This window comes from Simochromis diagramma, unplaced genomic scaffold (assembly GCF_900408965.1).
Source record: "Simochromis diagramma unplaced genomic scaffold, fSimDia1.1 OVJJ01000646.1, whole genome shotgun sequence".
Classification (NCBI taxonomy): Eukaryota; Metazoa; Chordata; class Actinopteri; order Cichliformes; family Cichlidae; genus Simochromis; species Simochromis diagramma.
In genome coordinates this window covers 2,506,455-2,523,874 of record NW_024387279.1, presented here as the reverse complement: position 1 = coordinate 2,523,874, position 17,420 = coordinate 2,506,455, and the positions used below count along the sequence as shown (strand labels likewise).

At 41.1% G+C, this 17,420-nt stretch overlaps 1 protein-coding gene across 1 annotated transcript; it reads left to right on the top strand.

Moving 5' to 3' along the window:
• Positions 1 to 835: 835 nt before the first annotated feature.
• Positions 836 to 17,308, top strand: mfsd4aa (major facilitator superfamily domain containing 4Aa). The gene is made up of 10 exons (XM_040003335.1): positions 836 to 1,606; positions 5,117 to 5,315; positions 6,540 to 6,794; positions 9,573 to 9,696; positions 9,779 to 9,894; positions 10,489 to 10,662; positions 11,588 to 11,735; positions 13,164 to 13,234; positions 13,573 to 13,693; positions 15,536 to 17,308. Exons 1-10 carry the CDS (start codon positions 1,377 to 1,379, stop codon positions 15,586 to 15,588), a joined length of 1,491 nt encoding a protein of 496 aa, XP_039859269.1. The 5' UTR covers positions 836 to 1,376; the 3' UTR covers positions 15,589 to 17,308.
• Positions 17,309 to 17,420: the final 112 nt, after the last annotated feature.

Below are 17,420 nucleotides of genomic sequence, written 5' to 3'. Positions count from 1 at the left end.
ATCGTAAATGAGCTATTATTTAAGGAGTTTAACAGTTTACCTTTCAGCGTCCACGAGGTCAGTGGCAACCCATGAAGAATCAGGGTTAGGGTTTAGGTGACGTTAATATCCCCTCTTTTTACAAAATCTTCACCCGTTTGAAAAATGGTAAACCTTCAAGGCCAAAATGAACGTATGATGCTTTATTTGAAAGACACATCTTTTATAGTTACACCCTCCCACTCACAAACCCTAAAGCTAACCCTGAGCATGTTACTGCTACGCATGTCTCTCAGTAAAGGAAACAATGTATTTCCACCGGAAACTGAGGGAACTGTTTCACCCTGGGGACCTATGGCTCAGATTTTTTGTTGGAAGAAATATGAGTGTAAGAAGTCCACATATAATAATAAATAAACAAAAATATTATAATTATATTTCACCAATTACTGTTCTCCTTCAGATTTTCCAAAGTCATCCAGTGGGCCAGATTGGAGTCTTTGTGGACTGTTTGACACCACAGCACTAGAGAAAGCTCTAGCTTAACCTTTTAAGTCATATTTGACATTATGTAGTCTGTGTAGGACTACAGAAGAGAAGGAAGATACAACTAAACAGTTGAGACAAGATATAGGACGACCTGCACAACTCTGAAATTGATCATACATCAGATATCGTATCTGTGTTGTAGAGGCGAGAACACGCCGCAGCAGCTGTAACTTACTTTAATAAAAATACCTGTGTTAAACCTGTAATTAGTTCTTTATTTGTAGGTGAAATATTTGAGATGACATATTAAAATAAAATTATTGAATAGTTATTGCAAAATATATATTTCAAAAGAGCTCACGGTGACTTTCACACTGAGGAAGGTTCCTGCTGAAGGTCAACACTGACTCTGACATAGTTTTCCTGACAGTAAAAAAGCATCTGGGCTCAAATGGATTAACTATGATTTGTTTCTTCTTCCAGTTCTATACGCCGTTTAATGTCATCATCTGCATCATGTATGGTTTGTCTTTGAGGAATGTTGCTTTGAATCCTACAGGCATGCCTGCACAGCCTCCTGTAACGACAGTCACATGAGAATTCCGTCGACCCTCCAGGAAGGACCACAACAACTTTTAGACGTTTCTGTCCTCACAGAAAACGGATCTCGGATGAGACAAAACGGATCATTATCATGAGGGCGGTGCTTTCGACAGCCAATCAACGTGATTTTCACTACAAGCTCGCTGGCACAGCAGTGGAGGACGCCTCGGCTGACTGCTCGCACTCTGTTTACTTTGTCGGCTGGCAGTGTGTTCAGTTCAGTGTGAAGGAGCCGGCTCTGTAGATATGAGCAGCTGGCAGCTGTGAGGGCTCTCAGGACTTCCGTCTGCTCAGACGTGTTAACGATGCTGCTAGACGAGCGGATCTGGTTGCTGTTTAAGCGCCACTGGCCACAGACTCTCACCTACTGGAGCGTGTTCTTCAGCTTCGGCCTGTGCATCGCCTTCCTGGGACCCACTATCCTGGACCTGAGGTGTCAGACCCAGTCGACCCTGCAGCAGATCACCTGGGTGTTTGTGTCTCAGCAGTTCTTTCTGCTGGTGGGCAGCAGCGTGGGAGGACTGTTTAAGAAAACGTGAGTCTGGTTAGTGAACACAGAGTGTTTTCACGAGGTCTAGCTTCACATGTAAAACACCTCACTGTGTTTCATCCAGTGCGTCCTCTGCCAGTCATCAGTGCTTTGACTTGTGTTTGTTATCAGAGCTCAGCTGTGAATCCTCTCTCACTCTGCATGTGTGATGGGTTAGACACAAGCCCACTGGGACGGTTTCTAACAGGGTCCATGTGAACCCACACCCAAGGAGTGTGTAGGATAACATAGTTTACATGTCAGTGATGGACTTTATAATAAACAAAGGATCATATACTTCACCTTTACAGGTCCCAGCTGTGCGGCAAAGGGAGTTACTATGAACTATTTTCAATCTATGCGCGGTTCCACACATTTCCTAAAAGAACCTGGTTTGTACTAAAAGCATGATCTGAATAAACTGCTGGCTGCAAAGCTGAAGCCACTGACGTCAGTGGTTATAGGAGAGGCTACTCTCTCAGGTGGGTCTGTTATCAGGGTTTCTGTGAGTGCACTACAAGCACAACTGCCTGCAGGAGCCTTTCTAGATACCAAAACCACAATTGTTAAACTAGTTAATGTCTTATTAGCCTTCTGTTACATGTTGAAAATACACTTATTCACAAGGGGGTGCCACAGTGGGTGGCGTGGCATGTTTGGATCTTCAGCTTCAGTTAAGTTTTAGGGAGCCACTTAACCATGAAAGCAGCTAAAAAAAGTTCAAAGTTTTTAAATAAGGAAAAGAGGACGAGTTTACCTGTTAAGTTTAAGTCAGTTATGTCACTTATGTCCTCTAATTCACCTGCGTCTTCTAATTACAGGACTTACCTGCAGTGATATCAGTGTTCTTGTTCTGGCAGAATAACTGGTTCTCACATTTGAGCAGGACAGTGGTTTAGAGTTTCACAGAGTACAGAGCCATATACAGTAACTAACCCTGTGGGTAACAAAGACGTGCCTTTGCTGATATCTCTGCTACCTTTAAAGCTTGCTTTTTGGCCCTAAAACAGAATAAAGTTACATTGTAAATAAACACATTCAAACGAGAGTTCATGTTTATGAATGCACAGATAAAATAACTGAGCAGATGAATTATTACACCAAATGGGATTTTTTTTCTTTTCTTTTTTTCTTTTTAGTGACTGAAGTTGAGAGTTTGCAAAATATTGTGGACTTGATGGACGGCTCAGTATGAAATGTTTTGTTCCTGATTAACAATAGTGTTGAAATAATTTTGCAGCTAGACTTTCACCTGTGACAGTTGGACTGAATATTGTATTTGACTGGCAGATCTATGCCATGCAAATGACAGAGTTTTGGTTCACATCTCTGTTTGAAATTTCCGGCCACTGAGCAGGAACGACAGATTGTGTGAAATGGAAATCTACATGTGTTGGGACACAATGGACATACAGTATGATGCCAAACACATTCACTCGTCTGTGACATCCCATTCTTAATCCATAGAGCTTAATATGATGTCAGCCGCTGTTTGCAGCTATAACAGCTTCACCAAGGTTTCGTTTTTGTGGGGATTTCTGACCATTTTTCCAGAATCACACTTGTGGGGCCAGACACTGATTCTCTAACTCATCCCAAACGTGTTCTGTCAGGTTGATTTGAGGACTTTGTGCAGGCCAGTTAAGTTCTTCCACATCAAACTAACTCGTCCGTGTCTTTATGGACCTTGCTTTGTGCAGTGGTGCACAGTCATGTTTGAACAGGAAGGAGCCATCTCCAAACCGTTCCCACAAACTTGGGAGTATATAATTGTCCAAAAATTGTCCAAAATGTCTTGGTATGCTGAAGCATTAGGAGTTCCTTTCACTGAATGTTGGGGTTTTTTGGTTAATGGGAAAAAGCCTTTGGAACCTTGGAACGTTCCCATGGAAGCCCAGTCTCTTTCTTATTGTTAAATCATCAAAACTGACCTTAACTGAGACAAGTGAGACTTTTGAGACATCCTGGCTGAGTTGTTCTGGATGTTTCTTTGTGCAATGATGTGTTGCTCTTAGAGATCTTTCAGCTTACTTCACTTAATACATACATACATACATTTTCTACTTCAGTGAGCAGGTCTGGCAGTACTCAGGATAGTGTGGCTGTTGAACCAGAGATTAGCTTTCCAAAAAATGTAGTTAATCACAGTTAATTTATGATTGAATAAGGAGGGAACTATTAATATAAAATAATATTTAATAACCTACAGTACTGTATGTTTAAATAATCCACAAGAATTTTGGCACATTGCAAAAAGCAGTTGGAAAAATAGGCACATATAAGGTCAAATTGTTATGCCTAAATGACTGGGTCAGAGCATCTCCAAAACTGTAACTCTTGTGGGATTTTCCCAGTCTCTATGAAAGGGAGTCCAAGGAAGGAACAGTGGTGAACCAGAGACTGAGTCATGGTTGGCCAAGTCTCAGTGATGCATGTTAGTGGTTGGCCTATGTGGTCAGATACAAGAGAAGAGCTGACCCCTGTCCACTGCCGAATGCTTACATAACCCTAACCCAGGCACCAGGATGCACTGTAGAAAGAAGTCAAGCCGCTAGAAAGGTAATGTCAATGTTCTGCTGGGAAACCTTGGGTCCTGCCATCCATGTGGATTTTACTTGTACCACCTAGCTAAGCATTGTCGAGGACCACGCCCACCACGTTTCATGGGGTTTTCCTGATGGCTGTGGCCTCTTTCAGCAGAATAATGCACCCTGCCACAAAGACAAAATGGTTCAGGAACAGTGAGTTTGAAATGTTCAGCTGTGATCCAGCTTCAGCTTCTGAAAACGGGCCTGTTTTGCATGTGGCTAAAGCAAAGTCAAGTGGCTGTTAAGAGGTTAAACAGCCAACCATGTTTCTTGGACATTTGTTTTTTTTAACCATTATCTTTTAGTGCACCTACACTGTTTTTTCATTATCACTGTTGAGAAAGCTCCTTTATCTTTATTGTGTTTGCTGCTCACCTTGCACACCTGCGTAGGTGAATTCATTTCCCAAAAGCTAATCCTGGATGTGTTTGTGTGCACTTTGGAAGCCTTAAACAGTACATCTATATAATTTAAAGTGGAAGCCTTTACAAACTCAGCAGGTGTGATTCATTATTTTTGCTGCTGGTTTTTCACCCTCTGGTGGTTTTTGTGAATGTCCCTGCAGCTAACAGAGGATTATCTGGGCCAAGCTGAAAGAGAAGAAGGGGAATGTAAGGTGAAGATAAGATGTAGGTTTGCTGAAGCTGTGTGTGTTGTGTGTGTGTGTGTGTGTGTGTGGGGTGTGGGGAGGGGGGTGTGGCTGTGATAATTTTGGCTAGGTAAATATGTTTTAAGCGACAGACCATCAAGGTGACTTTACTGCAGCAGTAAGTAGGTGTGAATGTAGGCGGAGGATTATTGTTGGTATTTTCCTTTAGTTTTAGGTTAGTAGAGCATAAGAAGTTGTTTATTTATTCAAACAAAACTCTATCATGTGTACACAGGATGTGTATTCTATCCTCTGCTCCCTCTTTTTTTTTTTTTTTAGCCTTAAGTCCTCGCTCTTAGCCCTCTTCATCTGCACCCTCATCATCTCGCTGGTGTTTGCCGTCATACCACTATGTCACCACGTCATACTGCTGTCCATCGCCATGGCGCTGGCTGGCAAAGCCATGGGTGTGATCGACACCATCGCCAACCTGCAGCTAGTGAAGCTGTACCAGAAGGACTCTGCCATCTTCCTGCAGGTCACTAAGATGTTGATGTGTCTGTGTATTTGTGTCGGTGCAGTTAAAAAGCTGCTGTCGGTCAATTTGGGAAAAAAAAAAGAAAATCACTCTTTGACATAGCCTTGTTGAAAAAAGTAAGGGGAGTAACTGAGAATAATGGTGCCTTAATGAGCATTTTTATTTAGTCAAACAGTCACATGGTTTTGTGTCTGGATTTTCATGGATTTTATAGGTTACTCATTTGTTTACTGTTTGGATTCCTTTCATTGGGCTCATTAGGAGGCCAAACTAGGTTAAAAGGAGAGTGAATGTGTGACTTACATTCATCGTGCCAACAGAAACCAGGCGCCTGCACAGTCAGGTGAAAATCCTGTTTGCTTGTCATTGCAAATGACCCCTTATCACACTGCCCTTGACACACCGCACTAAGCCTGCACGATTATGGCAAGAATGATTATCACAATTATTTTGTTCAGTCTTGAAATTACTTTTATTTGTAGTGATTATTAAAAGTCTTTAGAGACAAAGTGTCTTTTTATTGCACTTTCATATAAATTGAATACTGCTTTCACATCTCAACGTCTGTATAAATCTTAGCACAAATATAACATCTCTTCATTATTGAGCTGAGCATCTCTTAGAAGAAAAGTAGAAAATACATGTAAGAAAAACAGAACACACCAAAATGTAGCACAAAATTAATTCAGAAGGACACTTTCACTTCATTTCACCTTTACGTTGTGCTACATTATGCTAATAAGTTAGTCTTTGCAGACAAATAATATAAAGTCTGTAATTCCGTCCTGTCTCTGATGCCGTGTATTTGTCCAGACTATTCCAAGAAACTTCAAGCTGTGTGGTTCAGGGAACAGCTGTGATAATTGGTCAGCGGCTGATTTGGTCAACAGAGCATGCTTTTTAAATATCGCTTGATCATGCTCATATGATTGTTGGAAACCAAAATTGTGATTGAGTTTAAAATTGTATTAATTGTACAGATCTGGCTGATAGAATAGAATTCAACTTTATTGTCATTGCACATGCACAGGTACAGGGCAACGAAATGCAGTTTAGTACAATGCCAGCTAAAATAAATGAATAAGTACATGCAGGGCTGGAGGAGGGTGCACTATTTTAAAAAGTAAAAACAAAACTTTGTTTTAATCTTGAAAGTTCTGACTCCTAGACTGCTAGATCCTCTTAATTTGAATAACGGAGGCTGCTGTTCGTGTCTCTTGCTAGGCCTTGCATTTCTTCACAGGCCTTGGGGCACTGGTCAGTCCCCTGGTGGCCGATCCCTTCCTGGCTGAGGACAGCTGTGTGCTGGGAACTAACTTGACCACCAACTCATCCTCTCCCAGGAACCTACAGCATCTCCGCAGCACCCTCGCTGGCCATGGAGCAGCACTGCACACCATCTCTCACTTTCGTCTGTATACTGACGGGGTTGTCGTCACCAGGGTGTCGTATGCTTTCTGGATCATGGCTCTTATCAATGTGAGTTCAATGTGATGATCCTTGATTTCTTAATTTTTGTATATTTTTCACACTTAAATGTTTCAGATTATCAAACCAATGTAAATATTAGGCAATGATAACCCGAGAAAATACAACAGAGTTTTTAAGTCATGATTAAATACATTTTTTGGAAAGAAGGTCAATTTCTCTTACAGTAACCAGGCTTAATTACTTCCAGACCCACTGAATCAAAAAAATCCCTTTCTGGATTGATGAGATAAAAGCTGAACTTTCTGGAAGCTTTGAGTCCCATCATATCTGGTGTAAAACTAACACAGCATTTCATAAAAAGAACATCATACCAGCAGTCAAACATGGTGCTGGTCTAGGCCTGCTTTGCTGCTTCAGAACATGGATGACTTGCTGTAATTGGTGGAACCATGAATTCTGCTCTCTAACAGAGCATCCTGAAGGCAAATGTCCGGCCATCCCTCCATCTCCTAAAACTCAAGTGCTCTTGGGTAATGGTTCAAAATAATATAACACACCTATGAATGGCTAAAAAACTGTTTTACAGTGACCTAGTCAAAATCCAGACTTAGATTTGACTGATGTCTTGAAATGTCCTTAAACAGCTGTTAATGCTTGAAAACTGTCCAGTGTGTCTGTGGCGCCACCAGTTATTAGGTTTAAGAAACCATTACTTTTTCACATAGGGCCACCCTTTGCTTTGATTGCTGCTTTGCAGACTCTCGATGAGCTTCATGAGGTCGTCACCTGAAATGATTTTCCAACAGTCTTGAAGGAGTTCCCAGAGATGCTGAGCACTTGTTGGCCTGTTTGCCTTCCATCTCATCCCAAACCATCTCAATTGGGTTAAGGTCAGGTGACTGTGGAGGCCAGGCCATCTGGTCTGATCTGGGATCATTGTCCTGTTGAAAAATTAACGATGGTCCAACTAAATGCAAACTGGATAGAATGGCATGTCGCTGCAGGATGCTGTGGTAGCCATGCTGGTTCAGTGTGCCTTCAGTTTTGAATAAATCCCCAACAGTGTCACCAGTGAAGCACCCCACATCATCACAACTCCTCCTCCATGCTTCAAAGTGGGAGCCATGCATGTAGAGACCATCCGTTCACCTGTTCTGCATCGCACAAAGACACGGCAGGTGGAACCAAAGATGTCAAATTTGGACTCATCAGACCAAAGCACAGATTTCCACTGGTCTAATGTCCACTCCTTGTGTTTCTTGGCCCAAACAAATATCTTCTGCTTGTTGCTTTTCCTTAGTAGTGGTTTCTTAGCAGCTATTTGACCATAAAGGTCTGATTCACAGTCTCCTCTGAACTTTTTGAGGCTGGTGACTTGGATGAATGTATCCTCAGCAGCAGAGCTGACTCTTGGTCTTCCTTTCCTGGGGCGGTCCTCATGTGAGCCAGTTTCCTCGTAGCACTTGATGGTTTTTGCGACTGCACTTGGGGACGCATTCAGTTTTAGAACATTTCCAGACTGACCTGACAGTAGCTGACTGGTTCTTGCCATAATATGAATTCTAACAGTTGTCAAATAGAGCTGCCAGCCGTGTACCAACCTGACTTCTAGATAATAGAACTGATGCTCCCAACCCCATTAAGAAAGTTTGAAATTCCAGAAATGAACCGTGACAAGGCACACCTGTCGTGATAACCATTTCAGGTGACTACATCATGATGTCACTGAGAGAAGGCCAACGGTTTGGAGCACTGTCAACAAAGCAATCTTCAACAATCTTAAAATATAATACACAGTGTTACTGATCAATTTTTTTCTTTGCTAGATAATTCTATGTATCTTGCTTCATATATTTGATGTCTTCACTTTGTATCACAATGTAGAAAGTAGTAAAAATAAAGAATAACCATTAAATGAGAAGGCGTGTCCAGACTTTTGACCGCTAGTGTACATGTGATGAATATGCAAAAAAAAGTCATGAAGGGGCACATACTTTCCCATGGTACAGTACATGATGTGAATAATGCAAACACATAGTTACATAATACATGATCTTGAAAGTTAATCTAAGCTGTCTGTTGTGTGTTGTGAATGGGATCCTCTTATGAATAGAACACTAGTCAGGTGTGGTTCTGAATGAACAAAGAGCCCCTGTTTGACATGTTTGCCTCATTGTTGGCCAGGACTCCCTTGAAAAAGAGGTTTTTAATCTCAATGGGACTTTTCCTGGTAAAATAAAGGTTAAATAAAAATTGTTAGTAGAGTAGTCAAACATGCTACTAGAACAGTGTAAGAAATATAATCAGCTTTCTCTTAAACACTGAATTTGTTTGTAAGTTTGTACCTAAGTTAAATGTTTAGCTTGGTCGAGTAATTAGCTCGGGGTGCTGGCGGCGAAGAAACAAAACAATCTGCACTGATTTTTGGCGTAGTCTTCTTCCCCATAATGAAATCACTGATGTATCCCATGACTAGATTTCCCGAGTAGTGCTGAACAATTTCACATGAAAATGGCTCAAATGGAAGTTAATGATATAATGACATTTCCAGATAGCACTGCTGCTCCTCAGAGTTGCCTAAACCTCTTGTTTACAGTTTATCTGGGTTAGAAGTAACAGCAGTTCAGATGAAGTAAACAGACTTCCCCATCACTGCGTGCAGCATTTTCAGAGTGTGCTGGATCAGTTTCAAGCTGACGACAAGAAAAGAAGATTGTATGTTTGTGAGAAGAGGTTCTCACAAACATACAAACAGGAAGTGTTACCTCTTCATTTGGTGAACAACGTTCTCATTGTGTGTCTGTGTGTTTGTGTGTGTTTTGACAGCTCCCTGTCCCAGCGGCAGTGCTCGCATTGATGTCCCATGAGCGATTGCTGCCTTGCTCCAGAAGCAGTCCACGTCTGCTTGATGCAGACTCCAACAGGAGCCCCACGGGGGACACGGACCAAGGTAGTGCACACGTGTTTGTGTGTCTGTGTGACAACTTTGCTGAGATGAAAGTGCAGACCTCTGAGTGTGACTGTCTCCCCAGGACATGGGAGTGTGTTTAGCTGCTGTAACCCTGCCAAACTCCGGGATCGCTCTGCTACTTTCTTCATCATCCACGCTCTAGGAGGAGCTATCCTCTTTATCACAGATGGGATTATAGTAAGGCTTCCAGCTAACACCACACACAATTACACATGAACCCAAGTAAAATGGGAACAATCCAAGAATAACCTTTTACACAAGAAACAGCAAAACAGGATCGTGATATGTGAGAGCTTCAGTGCTTTTGGCTTTGCTGTATTAAAACATCTAATCGACTAAGACTCTGCTTAGGAGCAACACAGAGCAGTACATCGATGTACCGTCACCGTTAAAATAGAAAGTTTGCACTTGTGACATCATGACTGTTTATTACACTGTGTTATATATTATATTGCACCCGTGTTATATTTATAGAAGCAATATCCTGGGAAGGGATATTGCTTCTATAAATGTGGTAAGAAATCATACATAAAAGAGCACCTTTACACTGAGTTTCCTTAAGAAACGTCATTATTAGAGTGACCGGCTGAAGGCTGTGTGTGAATCCAGTGTAAACAGGCAATATAAAGCTTTAAGAACAAGGCTCAGATATTATGGTGCCTTATTTGATCTGATTATATGTTACCAATGAGAACAGGGAAAAAAGTGAGCGACAAAATTTGTTCCTGGGCCTGATCTAACTGACCTCCAGCCGGGTTTCTTGTCCCGCAGGGCTCTTATGCTGGCTTCGTCTACACCTACGCCGTCTCCCCTCCTCTGCTGATGGGCCATAAGATGGCAGGCTGTCTGGACAGCATATTCTGGGCCGCGATCACCGTGGGAAGACTAGCTTCAATGTACTTGTCCTACAGATACACGGCACCCAAGCTGCTCACCGTCAGTCTGGTATGGACACGTGTCTGAAGGACAAACCTGCATGAACACAGATATCACAGGGCAGGAAAAGCAGAGGTGACCATCAGGGGTCAGGCTTTATTCCTCTTAAAGCTATAAGACGTTTGTCTTACGACAGTTCAAACCAAATATTTGAACAGGGTGGGAATGCAGCCACCGAGAAGAGGATTGTTGTCTGAGTGGGTACACACAGTGTGTCTGAGCTAACCTGGTTCAGTCTCACTTTACCACATCAGTCTGATTCATTCCACTCAGTTTCGGCATTGTAGTGTCTCTGTGGACAAGCAGACCATTACAAACGTATAAATGCCGTCCTGCTTGCTCTCATAAGTAAGGATTGTTATTATCAGTTTTCTGCAGTGTTAGCCTGAACATAAAGTTTGCCTTTCTCATGCAAACAGTGTTACTGTTGTTTTTTTGTCTTTATTAATTTTGTTTAACAACAACAAAATTGTATGAAATGCAAAAAAAAAAAATTCTACAGTTTCCTGGAGCCCGAGGTGATTTTAAATGATCGTGTTTACAGGTTTTAACCTGTAATGGTTTCTAGTTTTTTTTGCTTTTTCTAATTGTTCGTCACAACAGGCTCTCTGTTATGTGTTGAATATCTCAGCTGGTCGAGTGTTAGACTGAAGCCGGGTTTTGGCAGCACTTAGTTCCCTTTTAACCTTTAGCAGGACTTTCCAGTGTTAGTCTAAGCTTTCAAATCCAGTCACCTGTTATTTCCACTTTACAACAGTATGTGTACATTTCCATCAACGTCTGTGCAGAGAGGTAACTCTCTGTTCTTTCTGTTTATGTATATTTTATATTTAGTGTGTGTGTGTGTGTGTGTGTGTGTGTGTGTGTGTGTGTGTGTGTGTGTGTGTGTGTGTGTGTGTGTGTGTGTGTGTGTGTGTGTGTGTGTGTTTCTCAGGTGGGAGTCATACTGGTTCAGTGCCTGCTGTTAATCTTCTACACCAGCTCTGTGTTTCTGTTCTTTGGCACCTGTGTGTTGGGCCTGTGCATCAGCAGTGTGTTCCCCTCTGTGTTAGCCTTCACAGAGGACATATTAGAATACAAAGGTACACACACATCGTCAGTGCCTCACAGGAGTACAGCCATCAAACAGTCATTGTTAATATTAGGCTAAGATAACCCGACGATTTCATTTATTAAAGGGAAAAGGCTTCCCAACCCTACCTGGCCCGGTTTAAAAAAGTAACCTCCCCAACAGAGAGTGGCTTATGAAATTAAATTCAGTTTGTTTTGCCATACTCTGGCCTGATTACTGCCAGACCTGTTGAATCAAAAAATAAAAAATAGAATCTGACCAAGTGAAGTTCTCATAGAGCAACACTTCATGCCAAAATGTAAAGAATCTCAAGAAGAGAAACAAAATCAGTCTAGAACGGTCTTTTCTATGACTTTGATAGAGCTAATTTCCAAAAATGGATATAATGTTGAACAGTGGTGAACCTTCACAGGAGGAAAAAATAACTCCTATCAAAATAAGAGCGCACTCGCTTATTCAGGTCACAAAGGAATGCAGACAAACACGTAAAGAACAGTTAAGGTCAGCGTTCATACAGTTTGCTCACTGAAGTATTTTCATTTGTAATATTTCTGTCTTTGTTAGGATTTGTAGAAAAAGAAAACAACGGTCAGAAAGAGGACAAATACTTTTTCACTGCACCAGGGTGCATACTGCATTTGCTGCATAAGTAACCTTATATATATTGTAAACCAGTAGGAAATGAGTAAAATCATTCCTGATGACACTCAGTTACAGAAAAGTTAACAGTGAAAGTGTAAAACAGAATAACTTGTTTGCAAAACATATAAATACAATATTGGATGAAGAGCAGATCAAACTGTGGGCATGAAAATATGTGCTCACTTTGAATTTCATGCCACAAAGGCAGCAGAAGGAGAGATTTATAATACATGAAATTAAAACTATCACATAAAAATGTAGATCCATGCAGCATTTTTACATGTAAAAATAAAATATTGATGTTCTGTTTATAATACGCATCATAAATAACTGTGTTTCTACAGTTCTGTTGAGGGTTTTCCCCACATTCCTGCACTTGAGTGTAATAATTTCCCCCAAAACAGACAAAGATTGTTTAAATATACATGTTTGTCTTCAAGTATGATTTATTATTAGTTCTTAATGATCAGATCTTACTGATTCATTTATACTCTCATTAGTTTTTACAATTTTTATGTCATCCAGTTTTTATTATAATATTCAAATTAATTTAAATTTCTCGATATATTTTACATCAAGTGTTTAATATAAACAAACAGAAACCCTGCTCCCCATGTAACACACACATATGATCATAATCTAACACATTTGTTCATTTGTTTGATTATTAATTATTATAACTTAATAATAAGCATTGATTTTTTTTTTTAATTAATTGCCTCATGTACACTTTTACAGTGTGCAACTTTTGTCCCATAGCTGTAGATTATTCCTGTGTGCTTATTGTGTGTTACAGGCTGTGCCACAACAGTGCTGGTAACGAGTGCCAGCACGGGGGAGATGCTGCTTCAGCTGCTTGTTGGATCGGTAAGAAGGGATTCGAGACTCTTCTGTCTTCCTGAACATTTTTATAAAGCATTCACTTTCACAAAATGCTTTTACATTCAGTGTTTTATATGAATTTCTCGTTTCTTTCTGAAACATTTAAATAAGTGTAATATAATAGTGCATGTCCCCTCACTGGGGAACAGGCTTTCAGGTCACTACTGAGCATTTGTGCAGTGACTGTAGCCTGCTGTGTCTGCATGAATTAGGCTAAAGCGCCTCACTAACGTTGCTTGGTGGCTCCATTGCTTCCCAGGGTTGACCACTGAGATCTTTGCGATTTGGAACTCAATGTGTGTTTATGTGTGTGGCTCCTGCAGGTGATCCACAGTCAGGGCAGCTACTCCTTCCTGCTGTGCGGTACAGTAGCATCCTTTATCGGCTTCTGCCTGTTCCTGCTGCTCCTCTATATCCAGAATATCCACAGAAGCCAGCACACAGGTAAATACATGCAGAAAGACTAAATGATTTGCCAAAACACTGGTGATGCCATCTGAAAATACAAAAGGCAGCCTCAAGTGGCCATTAGAGGAACTGCAATTTTGGCACTTGTGCTTCAGTCACATTTTCTGCCCTGGGGCCCGTTCTTCGTACCTCGCTAAGTTAGCTGGATTTGATTGTTGACGATTTCGCGTGATCTTGGATCGTTCGGTTCCCCGAAGCTCATCCGGGACTTGCTGTCATAGCAACAGATCCGTAAGCGTAAACCTGCGCGGGAGCAGGCTTACTTTATGTAAACAAGATTAGATCGCGGCCACTCAGGTATGTCTGCTTCATTTATACGAAAGCAACAGCGATATTTTACCACTGTTTCACCATAAATAAATATTATCAATGTAACTAAAGATAATGTAGTATTTGATTCTGTTATTGATTTCACACAGATACATACAGGTCATTTCCTAAAAAAAGGGAAATGTACTATTAATCATTCTATTTCATGTATTTGGTTATTTCAGATGTAATTCATATTTTAGAGTTGTAATAGTAAATTACTTCGTGCAATCAAGATGAGAGACCACGGCTATAAAAGCGAAGGTGGATTTGGGAAGTCTGTCACAGCCATGTCCTGTCCGTTTACCGAGCAGCCCATTGCGGAAGGTGCAAGATTGATAAGGAGAGTTTTCAGAATTCAGCGTATATTGCGGGATAGACAGGATCCTTTAGCTCAGCGCGACAGTGTGCTCATAGAGAGATATCGATTTTCCCGTGAGGATATTATTTACTTAACCAACTTGTTGACGAGGGGGTGCAGGACCACCACCTGTCTTTTTTTGCTCTGCCCTTTTCTTGGTTGCTGTTATAAACAAACAGATTATTTCAGGGTCTCTTTTCAAGAGACTAAAAGCAATATAAGTGATAAATATTACCATTCTGTAGAATATTCTTATATTTCACTTTTACTTGTTCCCATGTTCTAGTGGGTCCTGTCGTGGCTCTAATGTGAAAGAGGATATAATGTAATATAATAAATGTACCCTACCGCCTACTGGTGTTGGCCAGAGGGGCCGATGGCGCGATATGGCAGCCTCGCTTCTGTCAGTCTGCCCCAGGGCAGCTGTGGCTACAACCGTAGCTTGCCTCCACCAGTGTGTGAATGCGAGAGTGAATGAATAGTGGTATTGTAAAGCGCTTTGAGTGCCTTGAAAAGCGCTATATAAATCCAATCCATTATTATTATTATTATTATTATTAAATTACTTACGAGTTTAATTTGTCAGCAACTTTCTGCCAGCCCTCTCTCCTTGCTTTTGCAGCCTTTGCAGTGTTCCCTTGCGTTTTAATTAAACTCTGAAACTCCTGAAATCCTTCAATCAAGAGTTCTTGCTCTGCTGCCGAAAAATACTGAACGCGCTCCTTCGACATTTTCGCCGACCAATCAAAGGGTTGCCGATCAATGTTTCTACTATCGATGCGTAGCCCCTTTTAAGCCACCCAGTGATCTCACATTACGTCATCCAGCTGTACTAATCGTCAACAACAGGTGTGTTCGGAGAACCGGAATAGCGAGCTCAAAGTTGGCGCGATGATTTGATCTTGGATGTAGTAAGCGAGGTACGAAGAACGGACCCCAGGAGGTTGCTGCCTGGACTTGTTTGGACTAATTCTGACGTTTCATTCTGGTTCTATCTGCGCTCACAGCTAGCGAACCAACAATCAAACCTCCTTTTTCATAGATTTTTTTCAGCTTGACAATATCGCATCCGATGTGACGTGTCAGCCTGTGGATGTCTTTTTTTTTTCTCCTGTTTTCCTTTAGTAACCAACTCTTTTACCTCTCAGATTTGTCTCAATGCACAGACATGAAAGAGAAGCCAAAGACCGGAGACTCGTGACGCACTGGAACCCAGAGAGCAGAGGATACAGTAAAGGGAGAAATACTTCAGGAGAAGCTGACACTTCTTCCCCCAGGGTGGAGGGTTCACAATCACACTCCTGCGTCATGGAAATCACATGCTGAATAATTATTTGCACCCTACTTTCACAGCCTGATGATCAACAAACAGCTCAATGGATGATTAGAGTGTACACAATCATCTCTTTGAGCACATTAAACTGTGCGTTGATTAAATACGACCTCTTCAGTATGAATGGACTCTTATAATAGGACTCGTTCGGTGGTGGAAAATAAAGATAAGATGCAGTCGGTTAGAGATCTTTTATTATTGGTTTCTCCTACTGCAATTCTTCTTATATGAACTCTTCCTCACACATCAATACGCAATACAGTCAATCCTGTGTGTGCATGTAAAGTGAGTCACTAATGGAGATTATCAGTCATCAAAAGTGGTTTTGGATGGGGCCAGACTGCAGGCCTTTCTCTGAAGTGTTTCACTTTTGAACTGGTAGATGTTACGAGCAAAGAGTTTCAATTCACTTTCACTTATATAGAACCAAATCACAACAACAGTCACCTCAAGCACTTCATAAGGTAAAGATCCTACAATAAAATAGATGGTAATCAAGTTCTTATATAGTGCTTTGCTATTCTACCTGAACAATCCAAGCACTTTATACATCATGTCTCATTCACCCAAGTGCTTTTCTTCCCTATGCTTAAGTACTTATAAGTAGTATATCCAACATTTACACACTGATGGATGCAAGCTTCTGTTTAGTAGATGACCTCTTGAGCTACAGCCACACCAGACAACAAGCAAAGTGTCAGATACCAAAAGAGCTTATCTTTCAATTCAAGTGTCTTATATAGACTATATGTTACGCATATTTGACTTAACGGTTCTTTTATTCTAAAATTTAAATTTGGTTTTGCCATATGTCATTTGAAAGGGTACTAAGTGGTACTGTAAAGACGATTCCCACGTCTGGTAGGCCTTCAAAAGAATCCTGAGGGAGGCTGGGGAGCTCAAGTGTACCATGTTCAACATACCATTTATATGTAAATGGTTACCTGTGGTAAAACGACTCAGTATCCCAACACCTTCCATAGTTACACCTCTTTCATAGCGTGCGGCTCATAAAAATCGGTAATCCATTATCTCAGATTATTAGAATATTTTCCAAGGTCAAGCAGAAAAGTATTTACAGAAATATCTGAAAAGTTTGCTCATTTAAACACTGACTGTATTAATGGAGTTCATTAGCTTGTGGGACTGAGGTGTTATTAAAGCTTAGGTTGCTTTGATAGCGGTCTTCAGCTCATCTGTAGTTTGAGGTTGGGTGGTTCTTGTCTTTTTTTCCCAACATGTGGAGTTCATGTGTGAGCGAGTTGGCTGGCCAGTGGGAATATGGCCAGAAAATCATTTGGTAAAGTCCATCTCCATATAGCTTGTTAACAGATTAAAGCATGAAGTGTTCTGAAATTACATGGCAAAGTTTGGCTTTTGACTTTATAATAGTGGACCGACCACCACAAATACCAGCAAAGGACATGGTGCAAGAGTCATCACAGGCTTTACACTAGACTTCAAAGACCTTGGACTTACTGCCTCTCCACTCTTCCTCCAGGATTTTCAAATGAAGTACAAAATTTGCTTTAATCTGAAAAGAGGACCGGATCACAGAACAAAAGTCCAGTTTGTTGTGTCCTTAGCACAGATCAGAAGCTTCTCACACTTCATTCAGGAGCGACCTGAGGTGGCTGTAGCTCAGGAGACAGCGCAGGTCATCTGTTAATTAGAAGGTTGGTGGTTTGATCCCTGGCTGT